Source organism: Garra rufa, chromosome 21 (assembly GCF_049309525.1).
Source record: "Garra rufa chromosome 21, GarRuf1.0, whole genome shotgun sequence".
Classification (NCBI taxonomy): domain Eukaryota; kingdom Metazoa; phylum Chordata; class Actinopteri; order Cypriniformes; family Cyprinidae; genus Garra; species Garra rufa.
This window is the reverse complement of record NC_133381.1, coordinates 32185060-32202008: the sequence shown is the minus strand read 5'-3', so window position 1 is coordinate 32202008 and position 16949 is coordinate 32185060. Positions and strand designations below refer to the sequence as shown.

The following is a 16949-nucleotide window of genomic DNA, read 5'->3' as shown; positions in this document are numbered from 1 at the left end:
TGCTTGTTCTTCCCTAAAAAAATCTGTACAACGAAAAATTCAAGCTGTGACAACTGTATTTACATTCAGTCCGAGAAGTGTATACTAAACTGAACTGAACAACTAGTTATTAATGCAATGATGGAACTCTCTTTTGGCCACTGACAGCTCGTGTCTCTCTCTTCTCCATGTGCGGTGCAAGCAAATCAAAAGAGCTACGTGTCTTGACTCATTTGCAAATTCTGACACAAGTCTGTCTCTCTCCACCGCAGTGTCTCCCAGCAGCCGTGCGGTCTAGGGTCAGCCCACCAGAGACAGCATGCTGTTTAAAAGAGCAGCTTAATGAGCATAAACAAAACACAGTGGGTCTGCTGCACTAATAATTGCGTACAAGCAGTGCACACACGTACGTTCGTTTTCAACCTTGTTCTAATGTTAATAATTCCCGATTATTCTTTACGAGGAAGCGTGCGCCCGCAGCTACTAATTAGCATAATACACGGCCAAACCGTCTCCAAATATTCCGCTTTGAGAGCATATGCTGAATGACCTTTGTGTAAAAGACATGACAGTGATTTTTCATTTGTGTGTGAATTGTCCCTTTAAGATGGATCATCTGTTGTTGGTCGAGAGAAATTGAAAAGCATACTCGTGTTTGCTTATGTACTTCATCATGAAATTGATTCCCTACTGCAGAAAGGCATTGTATCCAAAGCTAAATGTGGAAAATAAACTGAAAAGAACCAAGAGGGAAGCTGATTGGACGAGCTGTTTGACAGGCACAAACCAATCAATTCAATCAGTAATTTCAGCATGTACTACAAGCGTTCAGGTTTTGCAGGAGTGACGAATTATAGATTCTGGTCGCGCTGTGAAAAAAGTCCATTTCCTGTGATGATAGTTGGTTTTTGGGCTGCTGCCATCACTGTATTTGTAGTCATGAAGGCTTTTATCCATTTCAGACCTTGACAACTTTATCTATCCATCTTTCTTTCTTTCTTTCTGTCTGTCCATCTGACTGTTTCGCATCTTTATCAGTACATGGTACAACTTTCGATCGGAGGGAGCGGGATCAAATAGAAACTTGTCAGATGTGTCAAAACCTAAATGGAAAAATGGTTTGCGTGCCATTGATATAAAATGAGTGAATGTGTTAAATAGCTCTGTAATCTGATAATTGATTCCGTCAAATCAGTTATAACCAGGTGCGATTTTTATTAGACTGAGATGATTGTGAACAGAGACTAGAAGATTTGCAGTGCCTCCTCAAAATATTGGAGGATAAAATAATTTGTAGTACAAAAATAAAACAACACCAATATTACAAAATATAACACTAAAAAGTGTATAAATCATTTGTTATTCTAAAGTAAAACTATCTAACAGTGACACCATCAGGTAAAGTTAGAGCAGAAGTCTGTGTCTATGTCGCCTCTCCTGAGCCCACTAAGTTTTAACAGGCCCCCTAAAGTGTGCGGTGAGTTTGGTGGGGGGTAATTGAGAATGAATGGGAAAGCCACATGAGAGGAGGCGATATGATTGGATATGACTGGTTATAATCGGCTGTGATTGGTTCATGGGATAAATCCTGCCTCTTGTGTTTGTTCTGCGTTCGCGAATCAGTCTGAATGAACAATTTAATGGTGTTAAGACTAATTAAAAAAAAGTAAGTAAACAACTCACACACTTAGATATAACCACTTTATGTCAAAATAAGACTTGAAATGGCATGAAAACATGATCTGTGGGAGTTTTCAGTAAGTAATTAGCTGGGTGAAATTTAATATAATTTAATATACTTTTATTAGGCTATTCATAGGCTATTAGTTCCATTTCAATTGACTTTTTTTTAAACACAATTACTCATAAAAAAATAAAAAAATCTCTCTCTCCCTCTCTACAGCATATACTGTACACACAGACTATAAAAAGGATGAAAAATACTGCCTTTATTTATTTGAATGTATAAGACTTCTAACTGGCCTTTTAGTACTAATGTAACATAAAAGCAAAGAGTGATGGGAAATGGCTCTGGAATGCATCCATCACTTTCCCAAACGGCTGCATGTAACATGCCACATGTAAATGCGAGGCGTAGCTAGAGCAGAGTTCTCTAGACCTTGCCAAAAGGTATGGCTATTTAAGACCTCTATCTAGGGGGATATCAGGCATCATTACAGCTGCCTTTTATTTCCCCATTTCCCATCTTGTAATAGGGCCACATATGGCTCTGCTGAATGCATATGGCTACTTCTCTGCTCTATCCATCAAGACAAAAAAGAGAAAAGAGTTCATCCTTGAATGGAGTAACAGTCCTATCTTTATTTTTGATTGCAGAACTGCTGTCACAAGGCTGCAGACATGTCGGCTCCGACAGAAGGAGACAACAGGCTTTGTTATAAAAGGAACACCAAGGTAACAAAAACAGAGCTGTGTGTACGACTTCAAAAAGTGTGTAATATACAGTCACAGACACAATAAACTGTTGTTCTCCATGCCATATGAATCTTCCTGTACACAAATAGTATTTAACATATTCAGTGACTGACTATAGTCACTAAATTAGCACATGAAGTTCTGGGATCAAAACTAGTTGTTTTCTATAGACAGCATCTGAGTCAGACAATTTGAACTTTAATTTTTTTTTTTTTTTTTTTTTAATTAGCAAATACAGCATGTAACAGGAGCGATTTCTCAGAGAAGGCAGTGCCTCCTCAAAATATTGGATAAGAAAAAAATTTGTTTTTCAAAAGAAACATTGTCCAACAGCGACACCAGCAGGTAAAGTTACAGCAGAAGTCTGTGTCTCTCATGTCATGATATGACTGGTTATGATCAGTTATGATTGGTTCATACGATAAATCCCACCTCTTCTGTTTGTGCCCATTCTGTGTTCGCAAATTAGTCTGAATGAACAACATAATGGCGGAATAAATGTAAAATGCCTAAACACACTAACTTGACGTGATTCATACTTGGCTTTAATAAATAGAATATTGATTACATTGTTAATGTAAAAATAGATTTTAGATTTTTTTCTGATAATGTCACTGGTATGTAATAAAACTTTTTGGTTGTTTTTCTGAAAGTATGGACACAAAAGTAAACCTTACACACATTAGCATGAGACTAGTGTCACAAAATCATTTATTATTATATTAATTTATTATTATATCCAATTCAAGTCCTTTACAGAAAGCCAGAAAACCCACTAAGTTTTGCATTACAAAGCCAAAATGGATCATTTATATTGAGAAGAATCCAGTCAGTTACAGTATTACCTTGGTAGCTAGACGTCCAGACATCCATTCGCATAAAACAGTAGTCCCACCATTCAAAGAATGATTTTCAGCTCAAATACCTCACATTTTTGTGCTGAAGAATCTGTGGAGCACTAACAAAAACATAAGCTGCAAAGAAAGTAAAAAGCCCTTCACAAAAATGGTAAAACAACATTTTTAAAAAAAAAAGTTTTTCTATCCTACCTTTTTGCGGCCAAGAGCCGGCCATAACAAATGGGGGCTCGTCCGGGATTTGACCCCAGGATTTCTCGCACATTTTTCGTTTTGTTTTTTTTAGAAAATGACCAACATTTTACTAGATAAGACCCTTATTCATCGGCTGGGATCGTGTAGAGCCCTTTGAAGCTGCATTAAAACTGCAATTTGGACTTTCAACTCATTGATCCTCATTGAAGTCCACTATATGGAGAAACATCCTGGAATGTTTTCCTCAAAAATCTTCATTTCTTTTCACTTGAAGAAAGGAAGACATAAACATCTTGAATGGCTTCAGGATGATTAAATTATCAGAAAATATTTATTCTGGAAGTGAACTAATCCTTTAAATTGAGTCCAAAAATGAAGCCTTCATTTATTGAAATGAGGCCAATACAGCTTTCAAAAGAGCTTAGCTTGTATTGAACTCGGAACATCTATTTAAAGGTCCTACATTACACTGTGGCCATGGAGAATAGATGCCCAAATATATATCAACCCTTTAGTACTACTACTGCTCCCTACTGACACTGAGCTGATGCTTTTATCCAGAGCAACACAATACAATATTTATTGCAGTGAAAGCAGCCCTTGAGCAACTTAGAGCCTTGCACAAAGGCTCAATTGTAGCTCTTAATGAATGGCTTCTTGCTGGATTCACACCTGCAACCTTTTCGGGATACCACTGCAGATCTCTTGGACCCCATTGGTGGCTTGTTGCTTTGAAAGACTGTTCAACTTGTCAAATAGTGCACATGAAGGTGGCGAAAGCAAACACAACAACTTGTCAGATGTCTACGGTGAGCAAGGTCTCAAAAGGCTAAGCAAGCACTGCTTTGTTTATGGTTTGTAGGCCTATTTGTGCAGTCCTATCTCTTCTGGATTGTTCTCACACAGGCGCATCCTAGTTGGCTGTTGTCTTTTCAGTGTGTTCCAACACAACATTTTGGCCCAGACAGAGGCAACATAAGGCCACACCGTAGTCAGCTTTTGTTGCCGCTAGTTCTTTGATGTCGGTTTGGTGTGTCGCAGCTTTAAAAGAGTGGAGTTTTGTCGTCACACAAAGCTATTTAACGACTTTATGTCATATCAGATTGCTACTTTGGTTATTTCTGGAGCGTAACTCTTTGGAAAACCTAAGAGATTGTGCAAAATAACACTTTTGTGTGCTGAGGTAGAAAGTGTTAATATGCACATGGACTGCTTTTTTATGTTGTGAGACAATCTGCTAAACTTTATGCTCTGACGACATAAAGGTGAGTGAATGATGACAGAATTTTCATCTCTTTAACCGCTTAGCTACACCAGCTGACTAGCAAAATACAGAATAATGAATTCACATGAAGCACTAAGCGGTTAGTCACCTTGCCGTCACAGTGGTAGGATTTCAACACCGTTTGAATATTTTCACATTAATGTAGTCTATCTGTGCTTAACCTTTCACTGCAGTCCGTGATGATGAGCAGGCACACACAGTGTCTTTGACGAAAGCAAACACAACTTGTCAGATGTCTAAGGTCTCAAAATGCTAAGCAAGCACTGCTTTGTTTATGGTTTGTAGGCCTATAGACCTTTTTCCTGAGTAAACGATGAGCGCCGACATTACGAATTCTAATGTCAGATTGGATGCTCTTCTGTTCCGGTCTCCATAGGAACCCATTCAAATAGCGCCCATCTGTTTTTAATGTAGCTAAAGTCGGCAGCTTCATGTCATTTACACACTCATTAAACTTTGAGGAGTGAGGCACTGACAAATGACGGTCATTGCGACATTGCAAAGTGATGGCGCTATAGAGCCATGTGCTTTTTAAAAACATTTTAATAGGTTTAACATTAGATTAACAGCTCGGAATATACGCTATTTCTCCAGTGTTTCTTTGACTAGAAACACTGGAGACCGGAAATGCAAAGCATTCTTCAGGTTAAGAGTCAGGCGTGACTTCCGCGTTCAGGAAAAACGTATGTATGTGCAGTCCTAACTCTTCTGGTTTACGGTTTTTAACACAGACTAGTGCCACCTAGTGGTCTGGTGAGTTATTTGTTCTCACACAGGTGGCAGAATGTACATCCTAGTTGGCTGTTGTCTTTGCAGTGTTCAAACACTGTGAGGCAATGTGAGGCAACACCGCAGTCAGCTTTTGTTGCCGCTAGTTCTTTGAAGTCGGTTTGGTGTGTCGCAGCTTTAAAACATTTCAGTTTGTCGTCACACAAATCTATTTTACGACATTATGTTATATCAGCCTGCTTTTTTTTGTCATTTCTGGAGCTTAACCCTGCTGAAAAAACCAGCATATGCTGGTTAGGTATGTTTTGGTGCTGGGATGCTGGTTTTAGCTGGTATATGCTGGTCCTTTGCTGGTTTATGCTGGTCCCTTGCTGGTTTTTGCTGGTTTATGCTGGTCATGTTGCTGGTTAATGCTGGTCCTTTGCTGGTTTATGCTGGTCCTTGACCAGCAACATGACCAGCATAAACCAGCAAAGGACCAGCATTAACCAGCTAAGGACCAGCATAAACCAGCAAGGGACCAGCATAAACCAACAAAGGACCAGCATAAACCAGCTAAAACCAGCATCCCAGCACCAAAACATACCTAACCAGCATATGCTGTTTTTTTCAGCAGGGAACTGTATAGAAAAACTTAGGAATTGAGCAAAATAACAGCCCTTGAGCAACTTAGATCCTTGCACAGGGGCTCAATTGTAACGCTTAATGAATGGCTCCTTGCTGGATTCAAACCTGCAACCTTCTGGATATCATTCCAGATTTTTAAAGGAATAGCTCACTAACAATTCTAAACAAAAGTTCAATAAAAGTGGTCCATAAGATTCCAAAAACTACATTCCAAACAAGTCTTTTGAAGCCATACCAAGTTGAGTGTCAGTTTTTGGACTGTAGCCTATTGCACACCGTTGGACCCCATCGGTGGCTTTTTGGAGCTTGTTGCTTTGAAAGACTGTTTAGCTTGGCAAATAGTGCGCAAGAAGAAAAATGGAGGTGGTGAAAGCAAACACAACAACTTGTTAGATGTCTATGGTGAGTAAAGTCTCAAAATGCTAAGTAAGCACTGCTTTGTTTATGATTTGTAGGCCTATATGTGCAGTTCTAACTCTTCTGGTTTACCATTTTTAACACAAATTAGTGCCACCTAGTGGTCTGGAGAGTTATTTGCTCTCACACAGGTGGCAGAATGCACGTCCTAGTTGGCTGTTGTCTTTGCAGTGTGTTCAAACACAACATTTTGGCCCAGACAGATGCAACTTGAGGCGACATTGCAGTCAGCTTTTGTTGCTTTTAGTTCTTTGATGTTGTTTTGGTGTGTCACAGCTTTAAAAGAGTGGAGATTAATAATTAAAATTTTAGTCTGTCGTCACACAAAGCTATTCTATGACTTTATGTCATGTCAGACTGCTACTTTGGTTATTTCTGGAGCTTAACTGTATGGAAAATAGAGATTGAGCAAAATAGCAGCCCTTGAGCAACTTAGAGCCTTGCACAAGGGCTCAATTGTAACGCTTAATGAATGGCTCCTTGCTGGATTCAAACCTGAAACCGTCTGGATATCATTCCAGATCTTTTAAGAAATAGCTCACTAACAATTCTAAACCAAAGTTTAATAAAAGTGGTCCATGTGATTCCAAAAACTACATTCCAAACAAGTCTTCTGAAGCCATACCAAGTTGAAGGTAAGCCAATCAGTTTTTGTATTGAAGGCTATTCCACACGTTGGACCCCATTGGTGGCTTTTTGGAGCTTGTCGTTTTGAAAGAATGTTCAGCTTGGCAAATAGCGCACAAGAAGAAAAACGGAGGTGGTTTGTAGGCCTATATGTGCAGTCCTAACTCTTCTGATTTACCGCTTTTAACACAGACTAGTGCCACCTAGTGGCCTGGAGAGTTATTTGCTTTCACACAGGTGGCAGAATGTATGTTCTAGTCGGCTGTTGTCTTTGCAGTGTGTTCAAGCTCAACATTTTGGCCCAGACAGAGGCAACGTGAGGCCGCACCGCAGTTAGCTTTTGATGTTGGGTTGTGTGTGTCGCAGCTTTAAAAGAGTGGAGTTTAATTATTTAAATTTTAGTCTGTCGTCACACAAATCTATTTTACGACTTTATGTCATATCAGACTGCTTTTTCTGGTCATTTCTGGAGCTTAACTGTTTGGAAAAGCTAAGTGATTATGCAAAATAAGTCTTTTGTGCACTGTGGTAAAAAAAAAAAATTAATTGAGATTTATACATTATCTGAAATCTGATGTATGGTTTGTTAGGATAGGACAATATTTGGTCAAGATCCAACTATTTGAAAATCTGGAATCTGAGGGTGCAAAAAATCTAAATATTGAGAAAATCGCCTTTAAAGTTATCCAAATTAAGGTCTTAGCAATACATATTACTAATAAAAAATTAAGTTTTGATATATTTGCGGTAGGAAATTTACAAAATATTCATGGAACATGATCTTTACTTAATATCCTAATGATTTTTGGCATAAAATAAAAAAATGATCATTTTGACCCATACAATGTATTTTTGGCTATTGCTACAAATATACCCGTGCTACTTGTGGTCCAGGGTCACAAATATGCCCATGGACTGCTTTTTTATGTTGTGAGACAATCTGCTAAACTTCTTTTCTAAGAAGTTATGCTCTGACGACATAAAGGTGAGTGAATGATGACAGAATTTTCATCTCCTTTCATTTAACCGCTAAGCTACATCAGCCGACTAGCAAAATACAGAATAATGAATTCATATGAAGCACTAAGCGGTTAGTCACCTTGCCGTCACAGTGGTGGGATTTCGACACCGTTTGAATATTTTCACATTCATGTAGTCTATCTGTGCTTAACCTTTCACTGCAGTCCGTGATGATGAGCAGGCACACACGGTGCCTTTGATCTACCCCTGCACCGCCCGGAGAAAGAGCGAGAGAGAGAGAATTCAAATAAAGAGGGAGCGCTGTATTTGAGATCTGGTTTGCGATGCAGCGGTGGTATTGTGTGTATAGAACTTTGTATGGAAAGCCATAGTGCACTACCCCCTCACTTCACCTCAGTACTGAAGTGAGTGCTCTCCACGGTCAGGCAGAACCATCTAAACCTCTAATTGCTTCACAGGCCGAAAGGCGTATGAAAGATTAATTGAAAAGGGGTGAATGTGAGCTTGCTGCTCTGTGTGGGTCTGCAGACATGCTGCTGTCACTGCTGTCCATCCACTGCTCTCTTTTTCTCTCTTTCTCTCTCACTAACTCAACCTCAAGTCTTACAAGCCACTAACTAAGCAGACTCTTTGCATCCCAAGTCAGATGCACAACATAATTTTTCGTTTGACACAATCTCGCAAAACTCACGCCACAATGAAAGGGCGTTGTCAAGTAGTTGTTAAGTGGCTAAATAATAATAATAATTTTTATATACTGTCACTAATTTGTAAAATTACGAGATATTTATACTTTTATGCTGAGATATTATACTTTTATAAATACATATATAATAAATATATGAATATTATATCAATAATTATTATTAATAATAATCAAGAAATTATTATCAACAAATTAGAAGTAAATTATTATTATTATTACTAATTATTATTATATACTTTCATCATTTTATAAAATTACTTATGCTGAAATATTACATTTTTAGAAATAAATATAATATTAATTATGTTATATTATATTATATATAAAGGCAACACGATTGTGAAGTTATAAATATTTTATTAAAAATATTTATTGGTTATATTTTATACAAAAATACATTTTATTATTATTGTTATTATTATTATTATTATTATTATATACTGTCACCATTTTATCAGATATTACATTTAAAAAAAAAAAAAATATATATATATATATATATATATTATACAAATATATAAATAAATATTATTAATATTATTATTATATATTGACACTATTTTATAGGCTGAGATATTACACTATATATTACAGATATTACATAAAAAAAAAAAAAATATATATATATATATATATATTATATCATATTATATTAATAAGCAATGAGTAAATTATTATTATTATTATTATATACTGTCATCATTTTATAAAATTACTTATGCTAAAATGCATTTTAATAAATAATATATAAATAAATATATATTACATATACGAATATTACATTCTATTCAATTAAATAGTAAATAAATATATAATAAATATATGAATATTAAATTATATTATATAGGGGTAGGCATAAAGGTAATGCTAATCTAAGGTTATATATTTTGTATCAAATACATATTGGATATGTTTTGTACAAATATAAAAAATATTATTATTATTATATATGCTGTCATCATTTTAGGAAATTACTTATGCTGAGCTATTACATTTTTATAAATATTATATTATATTTAAATAATTATTGGATATATTTTATACAAATGTAAATAAATATTATTAATATTAAAAAATATTATTATTATATTATTTGATATTTTATTTTATTTTATACTTATATAAAAAACAATGCGTTATTTATAATTGTATTTAATTTACTAATTAAATTAAATACAATTTCAAATAGCATGTCGTCATTTGATTATTATTTTTTATGGTAACACTTTACAATAAGGTTCATTAGTTAAACATTAGTTAATGTATTAACTAACATGAACTAACCATGAGCAATACATTTGTTACTGTATTTACTAATCTTTATTAACATTAGTTAACGGAAATACAGTTGTTCATTGTTTGTTCATGTTAGTTCACACTGCATTAACTAATGTTAACAAAATTTTAATAATGTATTAGTAAATGTTGAAATTAACATTAACACAGATTAATAAATGCTGTATAAGTGCAGTTCATTATTAGTTCATGTTAACTAATGTGGTTAACTAATGTTAACTAATGAACCTTATTGTAAAGTGTTACCTTTTTTATTTATTTAAAACCTGTGGATGGAAACCATACAAATCTAAATGTGATAAAGCTCACTGTATTTGAAATACCTTTTTAAACTTAAAAATGGCAAATGATTCAAACTTTATGTAGCTTCACAAATAACAAACCTACATAAATAGATCATGTTGACAACAGTCAAGCTTAAATTCACTTAAAACTCAATGCAAAGTCAGGCTGCTTCGAAACTGCTTCTCAACAAGCAACACAATTTGAGGCATCACTCATGTCCGTGGCACATTTGTTGACATCCCTAACCCTGAGTGTGAGCCACAGTAATAGTAATGCTTGCCCTGACTATTATCAAGCACCACTATGAGACGAAGCACTTCAGGCGTTGTTTTCTCTCAATATACTGAGCCGGAGTAGGAGAAGGATGCTTCATTTGCTTGGATCTTTAATTGGAAGGAGGGTGAAGGTGCAGAGGGTAGATGAGACAGACAGGAATCCTATTACCCCCAGTGTGACTCAATTCCACTGGAACGGCATTGATCATAACCAACACGACAGTTGGTGGAACCTCGCCCCCTCAGCCACAAAAAAGCTGTGGATGTTTAGTACGATTTTTCATAACCTCCTCCACACATATTGTCAGTCTGGCATTTAGGATGGCCTGATAAGATTGTTAATCGCTCTGAACAAGCCTTCCATTCCCGGCGATCCTACGACTACAGGAGGTGGAAAGAAAAAACATCATGTTGCTTTTGTGATTTGAAAATCTAGACGGCAAACAGCGACGTGAGAAAATCTATATTCTCCAGCTCTTTCCAAAAGATGTCGTCATCGGGCTACACACACAGCCAATCCCGGGAGAAATTCATTATCCGACATACCTGCCACTCATCTATCACTCGCTCGCTTCTTCCCATGTGTGAAATAACCTTTAGAAACCCTCTCTACAAAAATGATGTCCACGCCCCGGCGAACCGACCCGCATTCCTGCATACCGAGGTGCACGTCCATACCTCGCGGTGCTCAATCAAAGCTCATGATGAGATACAAAACGATGCGAAGCTCTCGCTCGCAACAAACACTGAGTGGAAAACCCAGCCAGCTGCAGTGGGAGTGGAAGTCCCAGGGGTAACCGCTACAGATCTGTGAGCACTATGAAAAATACACTGGCAGGCGGGATATGATATTCCACTACTGGCGAGGGTAGGGGGCAAGGTCTAATGGAAGGAAATCCACAGGAAGGGTTTTGGTGCAGCGTAGCATGACAGTAGAGGAGACAAGACACGAAAGACCTGAGAGATGAGGCGATGGAGATGTTTGGGTTGTGCTGGAAGTGGGTTGCTGGGGGATCCAGGTAAGCAACTGCCTGCATTGCTCTCAGACTAGTAGATTATTCACACATACAGCATGTGACTGGAATGGAAACTCAAAAACACTCAGAGTGCTAGAGAACATTGAGAGGAAATGGAGAAAGAAAGCGTTCGCTCACACACATAGAACTCCAGTTTATTTTAGTCTGGTGGCGATTTGTGTCATTAAAGGATTAGTTCACTTCCAGAATAAAATTTCTAGATCATTTCCTCCCCCCATGTTATCCAAGATATTCTTTCAAAAAGTCAAAAAGGAATTGAGGTTTTTGAGGAAGCATTCCAGGATTTTTCTCCATAGTGGACTTCAATGGGGATCAACATGTTGAAGGTCCAAATTGCAGTTTCAATACAGCTTCTAAGGGTTCTACACAATCCCAGTCGAGGAATTAGGATCTTATCTTGAAAAATAATCTGCCTAATCAATTTTTTTTATTTTCTAAAAAATATATATATTTTTTAAGATGTATTTTTTGGCATTTTTGCCTTTATTATGATAGGACAGATCAGGTATGACAGGAAGCGAAGCGGGAGGGATCGGGAAAGGTCCTCGAGTCGGGATTCGAACATGGGACGCCTGGAGCTCTACAGCGCTGTATGTCGGCGCACTGCCCACAAGGCTATCGGCGCCGACCTAAAAAAATATTTTAACCACAAATGTTCGGCCTGCACTAGCTTGACCTCTCGGATTAAGAAAGCACATTGGAAAGGTCACGGTTAGTGTGCGGTTAGTTCTTCGTCTGTGTACACCGGTTCAAAAAGGTAGGGTAGGGTGAAAAACTCCATCTCATTTTCTCCACCAACTTTAAAATCGTCCAACATTGTTTTACCTTTTTTTTTTTGTGAGGGGTTTTTGAATTTCTTTGCACGTTTGCTTTGTAAACACTGGGTCGGTACTTCCACCTACGCCACGTGTGACCTTTCCAACGTGATTACGTAATGCATGAAATCGTGGATGCAGAGCTAGTGCAAGATGTGCATTTGTGGTGAAAACATATATAAATTGTCATTTTTTTAGATAATGGCCGATCGTTTTGCTAAATTAGACCCTTATTCCTCGGCTGGGATCGTGTGGAGCCGTTTGAAGCTGCATTGAAACTGCAATTTGGACCTTCAACCTGCTGATCCCCATTGAAGTCCACTATCCCTGCTGAAACCAGGCTGGTTTTAGCTGGTCAGCAGGCTGGTTTTAGAGGGGTTTTGGCCACTTTCCCAGCCTGGTCAGGCTGGTCTTAGCTGGCCAGGCTGGGAGACCAGCTAAAACCAGCTACTTCCAGCTTAAACCAGCTAACCAGCCTAGGCTGGTTTTAGCTGTTTTTATTCAGCAGGGATATGAATAAAAATCCTGGAATGTTTTCCTTAAAAACCTTAACTCCTTTTCGACTGAAGAAAGAAAGACATGAACATCTTGGACGACATGGGGGTGAGTAAATTATCAGGACATTTTAATTTGGAAGTGAACTAATCCTTTAAAGAAGTTCGAAAGAGGTCCCTGTGATGTCGTCATCACTTTGTAGGCAAATAAATGCATATTTAGGCCCTGTCCCAAATGATACCCTACGCCCTTGTGGCCATCTTATGATTCCACACCCTTGTGATGTAATGCTGCTTTGATTATAAGGTAAAAGCTCTCCTCAGATCTGCTAAAGTACACATCGAGGGCACATAGTGGCTACAAAAGTCCTTGATTAGCTGGTTCAGGTGTGTTTAATTAGGAATGGTGCTAAAATCTGCAGGATAGTGGCCCTCCAGGAAAAGGTTTGGACGCCCCTGCACTACGGTCTTGTGGACACGTGTGTGCATCAGCCATTGAAGGTCCACAAGACATTAAGTTTACATAAAATGTGTCATATAGACTGGGACTTGAATGGACTCAGCCTACTCAGTGTCCTTCTATGACCCTATAGCCTGGCTGTTTAACTGTTTATTAACCAAAAAAAAAAAAAAAACACTGAAAGGACTAGTGGACAGAATATGATAGAGACCACTTGACTCAGGCCAGTAAATAACAATCTTGGGACCACCCACAGTACAATACCCTAGAAAACACCCAGAACGACCTATTTTCTTTTTTGGGGGGAGGGGGGCATTTTTGCATTTTTCTTTAAAGGACAGTGGAGATATGACAGGACGCAAGTGGGGGAGAGAGGGGGAGGGGATCAGAAAGTGTCCACGAGACAGGATTCAAACTGGGACATCCGAAGTGCAACTGCGCCATATGTCGGAAAAATTAATAAATGTCAGCTTGAGATTTATTAATTTCACTTTTGGTGTGAAATGGTAATTCTAGTTGCCAAAAATGTTACTTTGGGGGTTTTATTATTAAAAAACAAATAAGCCAGTCCAAAAGCAACTTAATGCATTACTTTTCAGAAAAATTTAATGTAATTAGTTACTTTTTTTAAGGAGTAAAAAAGCAACTTTCCCCAACACTGCTCACAGCAACTAGCTGAACCCCTCATTTATTAATTTATTTAAATCTACAATATACAGTTAAAATCAAAAGTTTACATACACCTTGCAGAATCTGAAAAATGTTTATTTTTTGACCAAAATAAGAGGGATCATATGAAATGCATGTTATTTTATATTTAGTACTGACCTGAATAGGATATTTCACATAAAAGATGTTTACATGTAGCCCGCTGTTTTTTCAGTAAGAAGCTACAGAAGATACTTACATGTTCCCCAGAAGACAAAATAAGTCAAATTTACCATGATCTCCAAAAGTTTTCACACCTCTGGTTCTTAATGCATCGTTTTTCCTTCTGAAGCATCAGTGAGTGTTTGAACCTTCTGTAATAGTTGCATATGAGTCCCTCAGTTGTCCTCAGTGTGAAAAGATGGATCTTGTTGGAAAGGGCTCAAATACACAAAAAAGCGGAAAACCCAAAGAATCTGTTGGACCTGAATGACTTTTCTGACAAACAATGGGCAGTTTAAACTTTTCAGGAGAAACAATTGACACATGAACTATAATTAAAAAAAACTGATGTGAATTATTCAGATAACAACACAGTATTAAGAATCAAGTGTATGTAAACTTTTGAACAAGGCCATTTTTAGAAATTCAACTATTATTTTCTCTTGTGGACTATATGGAAACATCTTTTATGTGAAATATCTTATTCAGGTCATTACTGAATGATCCCTCTAATTGTGGTAAAAAAAAAAATAACATTTTGCTGATTCTGCAAGGTGTATGTAAACTTTTGACTTCAACTGTATTGTTGTTACTGAGAAATAGCATGATTTTAATATACATTTCTATGAAACAAAAACCTTAATTTGTGACAATGAATTTTCGAGGTTGTTATTACCAGTCGGAATTACCATAATTACAAGATTGTATCTAGTAAAAACATTTATGTTTTTGTAAAACTTGTAATTATCACATTGTAAACTAAACTTTTTTGAGAGCTCCTATTTGACTGCTGCAACTTCACATGGAAAACAGAGACGGCTTCAGCAGTAAAAAGTAGAGATGTTGTTGTAATATTTCTGTCTAATAATTCCTATAATTTACTTATGCAGTACCTTAATACTGCATAATTAATTTGAAAATAAAAGATATACAATCTGTGGTTAGCACAGATTTGGATGACTACTGTCTAATATATAAATAAAGCATTTGCTTAATGACTGTTTCTTGTTGTATTGTGGTTTTGTCTGATTACTTCAATTACAGTGATTCATTTTGCCATTTATAATATCACCATAGAAATGGATAAATCTGAGGACATGAAGAGGTCCGAGTAGAATGTCAATGGGCTGCTATCTGGTAATTGTGTGAAATTACATGATTACATGGTAATTACATGACAATTACATGATGTGAGCATGACTTATCATTTTTATATATATATATGTATGTGTGTGTGTGTGTGTGTGTGTGTGTGTGAGTGTGCGCACTGGTCAGCATATTCTGTCAAAAAAATAACAGCATATGAGGATAGAATGAAACAACATGGCATTTTGCTCAGCAAGACTAAACTAGCTTCACCATTAGCATAATTGATCCAGAAAGTGAAACTGACTGTGGAAGAAGATAGTTAATACTGACCACAGTGGTGTTTACGCAAAACAGAGATTGCAATGCTAATACTGCATAATGAATGCATTCAGACAAGTTTCATAACAACACATAACTATAATCATCTGTGTTCATGTACTGGCATAGAGTGTGTTTTACGTCCAAGAACAATACACTCCACCCAACACAATTCCAACCCACATCCATAAAGTGCATCTGTTCTTACCCTCACACACAGGGCAGCACTCTCCAGGCACAGTGACAGGATTGAGACAGCTGTGGCCGCAGGCAGCTGCCACACAACGGGCCTCTCCACTCACACACTGGCAGAAGGTACAGTCGTCCTCACGCCAATGGTCTCCGTGAGCCAGGATCTGCCCATTCACATAGCAGCCGGCTAAATTGAGCACTGGGTAGATGGGGTCTATATGGAAGAAGTTAAGAGAAAGAAAGACAAGATGATGATAGCTGCCACACATCAGTACTGACATCCTGCAAAATGTAGCCTGTTGGAAAAGTCAGTTGAAGCTGTTTTAAAACATGGCAGATGGTTTCTGGGGACATTAAGTTTGTACAACCAGCTGGTGGCTGGTTTGTTGCTAGTTCCAGATTGGTCTAAAAGTTTGCACCAGCTAATGACCAATTTAGCTCAACTAATAACTAATTTGGACCAGCTAATGACCTACTAGGTGGCCTCAGCAAACTTACAAGGGGGCCACAAAATGGCGTAATTTAGGGAAATAGTTCACCCAAAATTGAAAATTCTGTCATTAATTACAGTACTCACCCTCATGTTGTTCCAAACCTGTAAGACCTTTGTTCATCTTTGGAACACATCTTAAGATATTTTTGATGAAATCCGAGAGCTTTCTAACCCTGCATAGACAGCAACGCAACTGACGCGTTCAAAGCCACCAAAGGACATTGTTAAATAGTCCATGTGACACAGTGGTTCAACTGCAATGTTATAATACTTTTTGTGGAGAAAGAAAACAAAAATAATGACTTTACTCAACAATTTCTTCTCTTCCGTGAAGAAAGCAGGACCATATGCATGCATTGTGTTACTTTTGTGAACCCAAGCCTAAGACTGACATGGAAACAGTGAAAATTATTTGTCAACAACATTTTTTCACCATCGAAGACGAGACGATAACGAAACAAAAGCTCATTTTAAATGACAAAAACT

General features: G+C 37.3%; 1 protein-coding gene across 1 annotated transcript in view; it reads right to left on the bottom strand.

The window, feature by feature from the left end:
- crim1 (cysteine rich transmembrane BMP regulator 1 (chordin-like)) overlaps positions 1 to 16949 on the bottom strand; it is a 172717-nt gene that overhangs the window by 31565 nt on the left and 124203 nt on the right. Inside the window, exon 7 of the mRNA XM_073827217.1 lies at positions 15987 to 16184. Within this exon, the coding sequence (XP_073683318.1) occupies positions 15987 to 16184 (198 nt within the window). The remainder of the gene's footprint in view (positions 1 to 15986; positions 16185 to 16949) is intronic.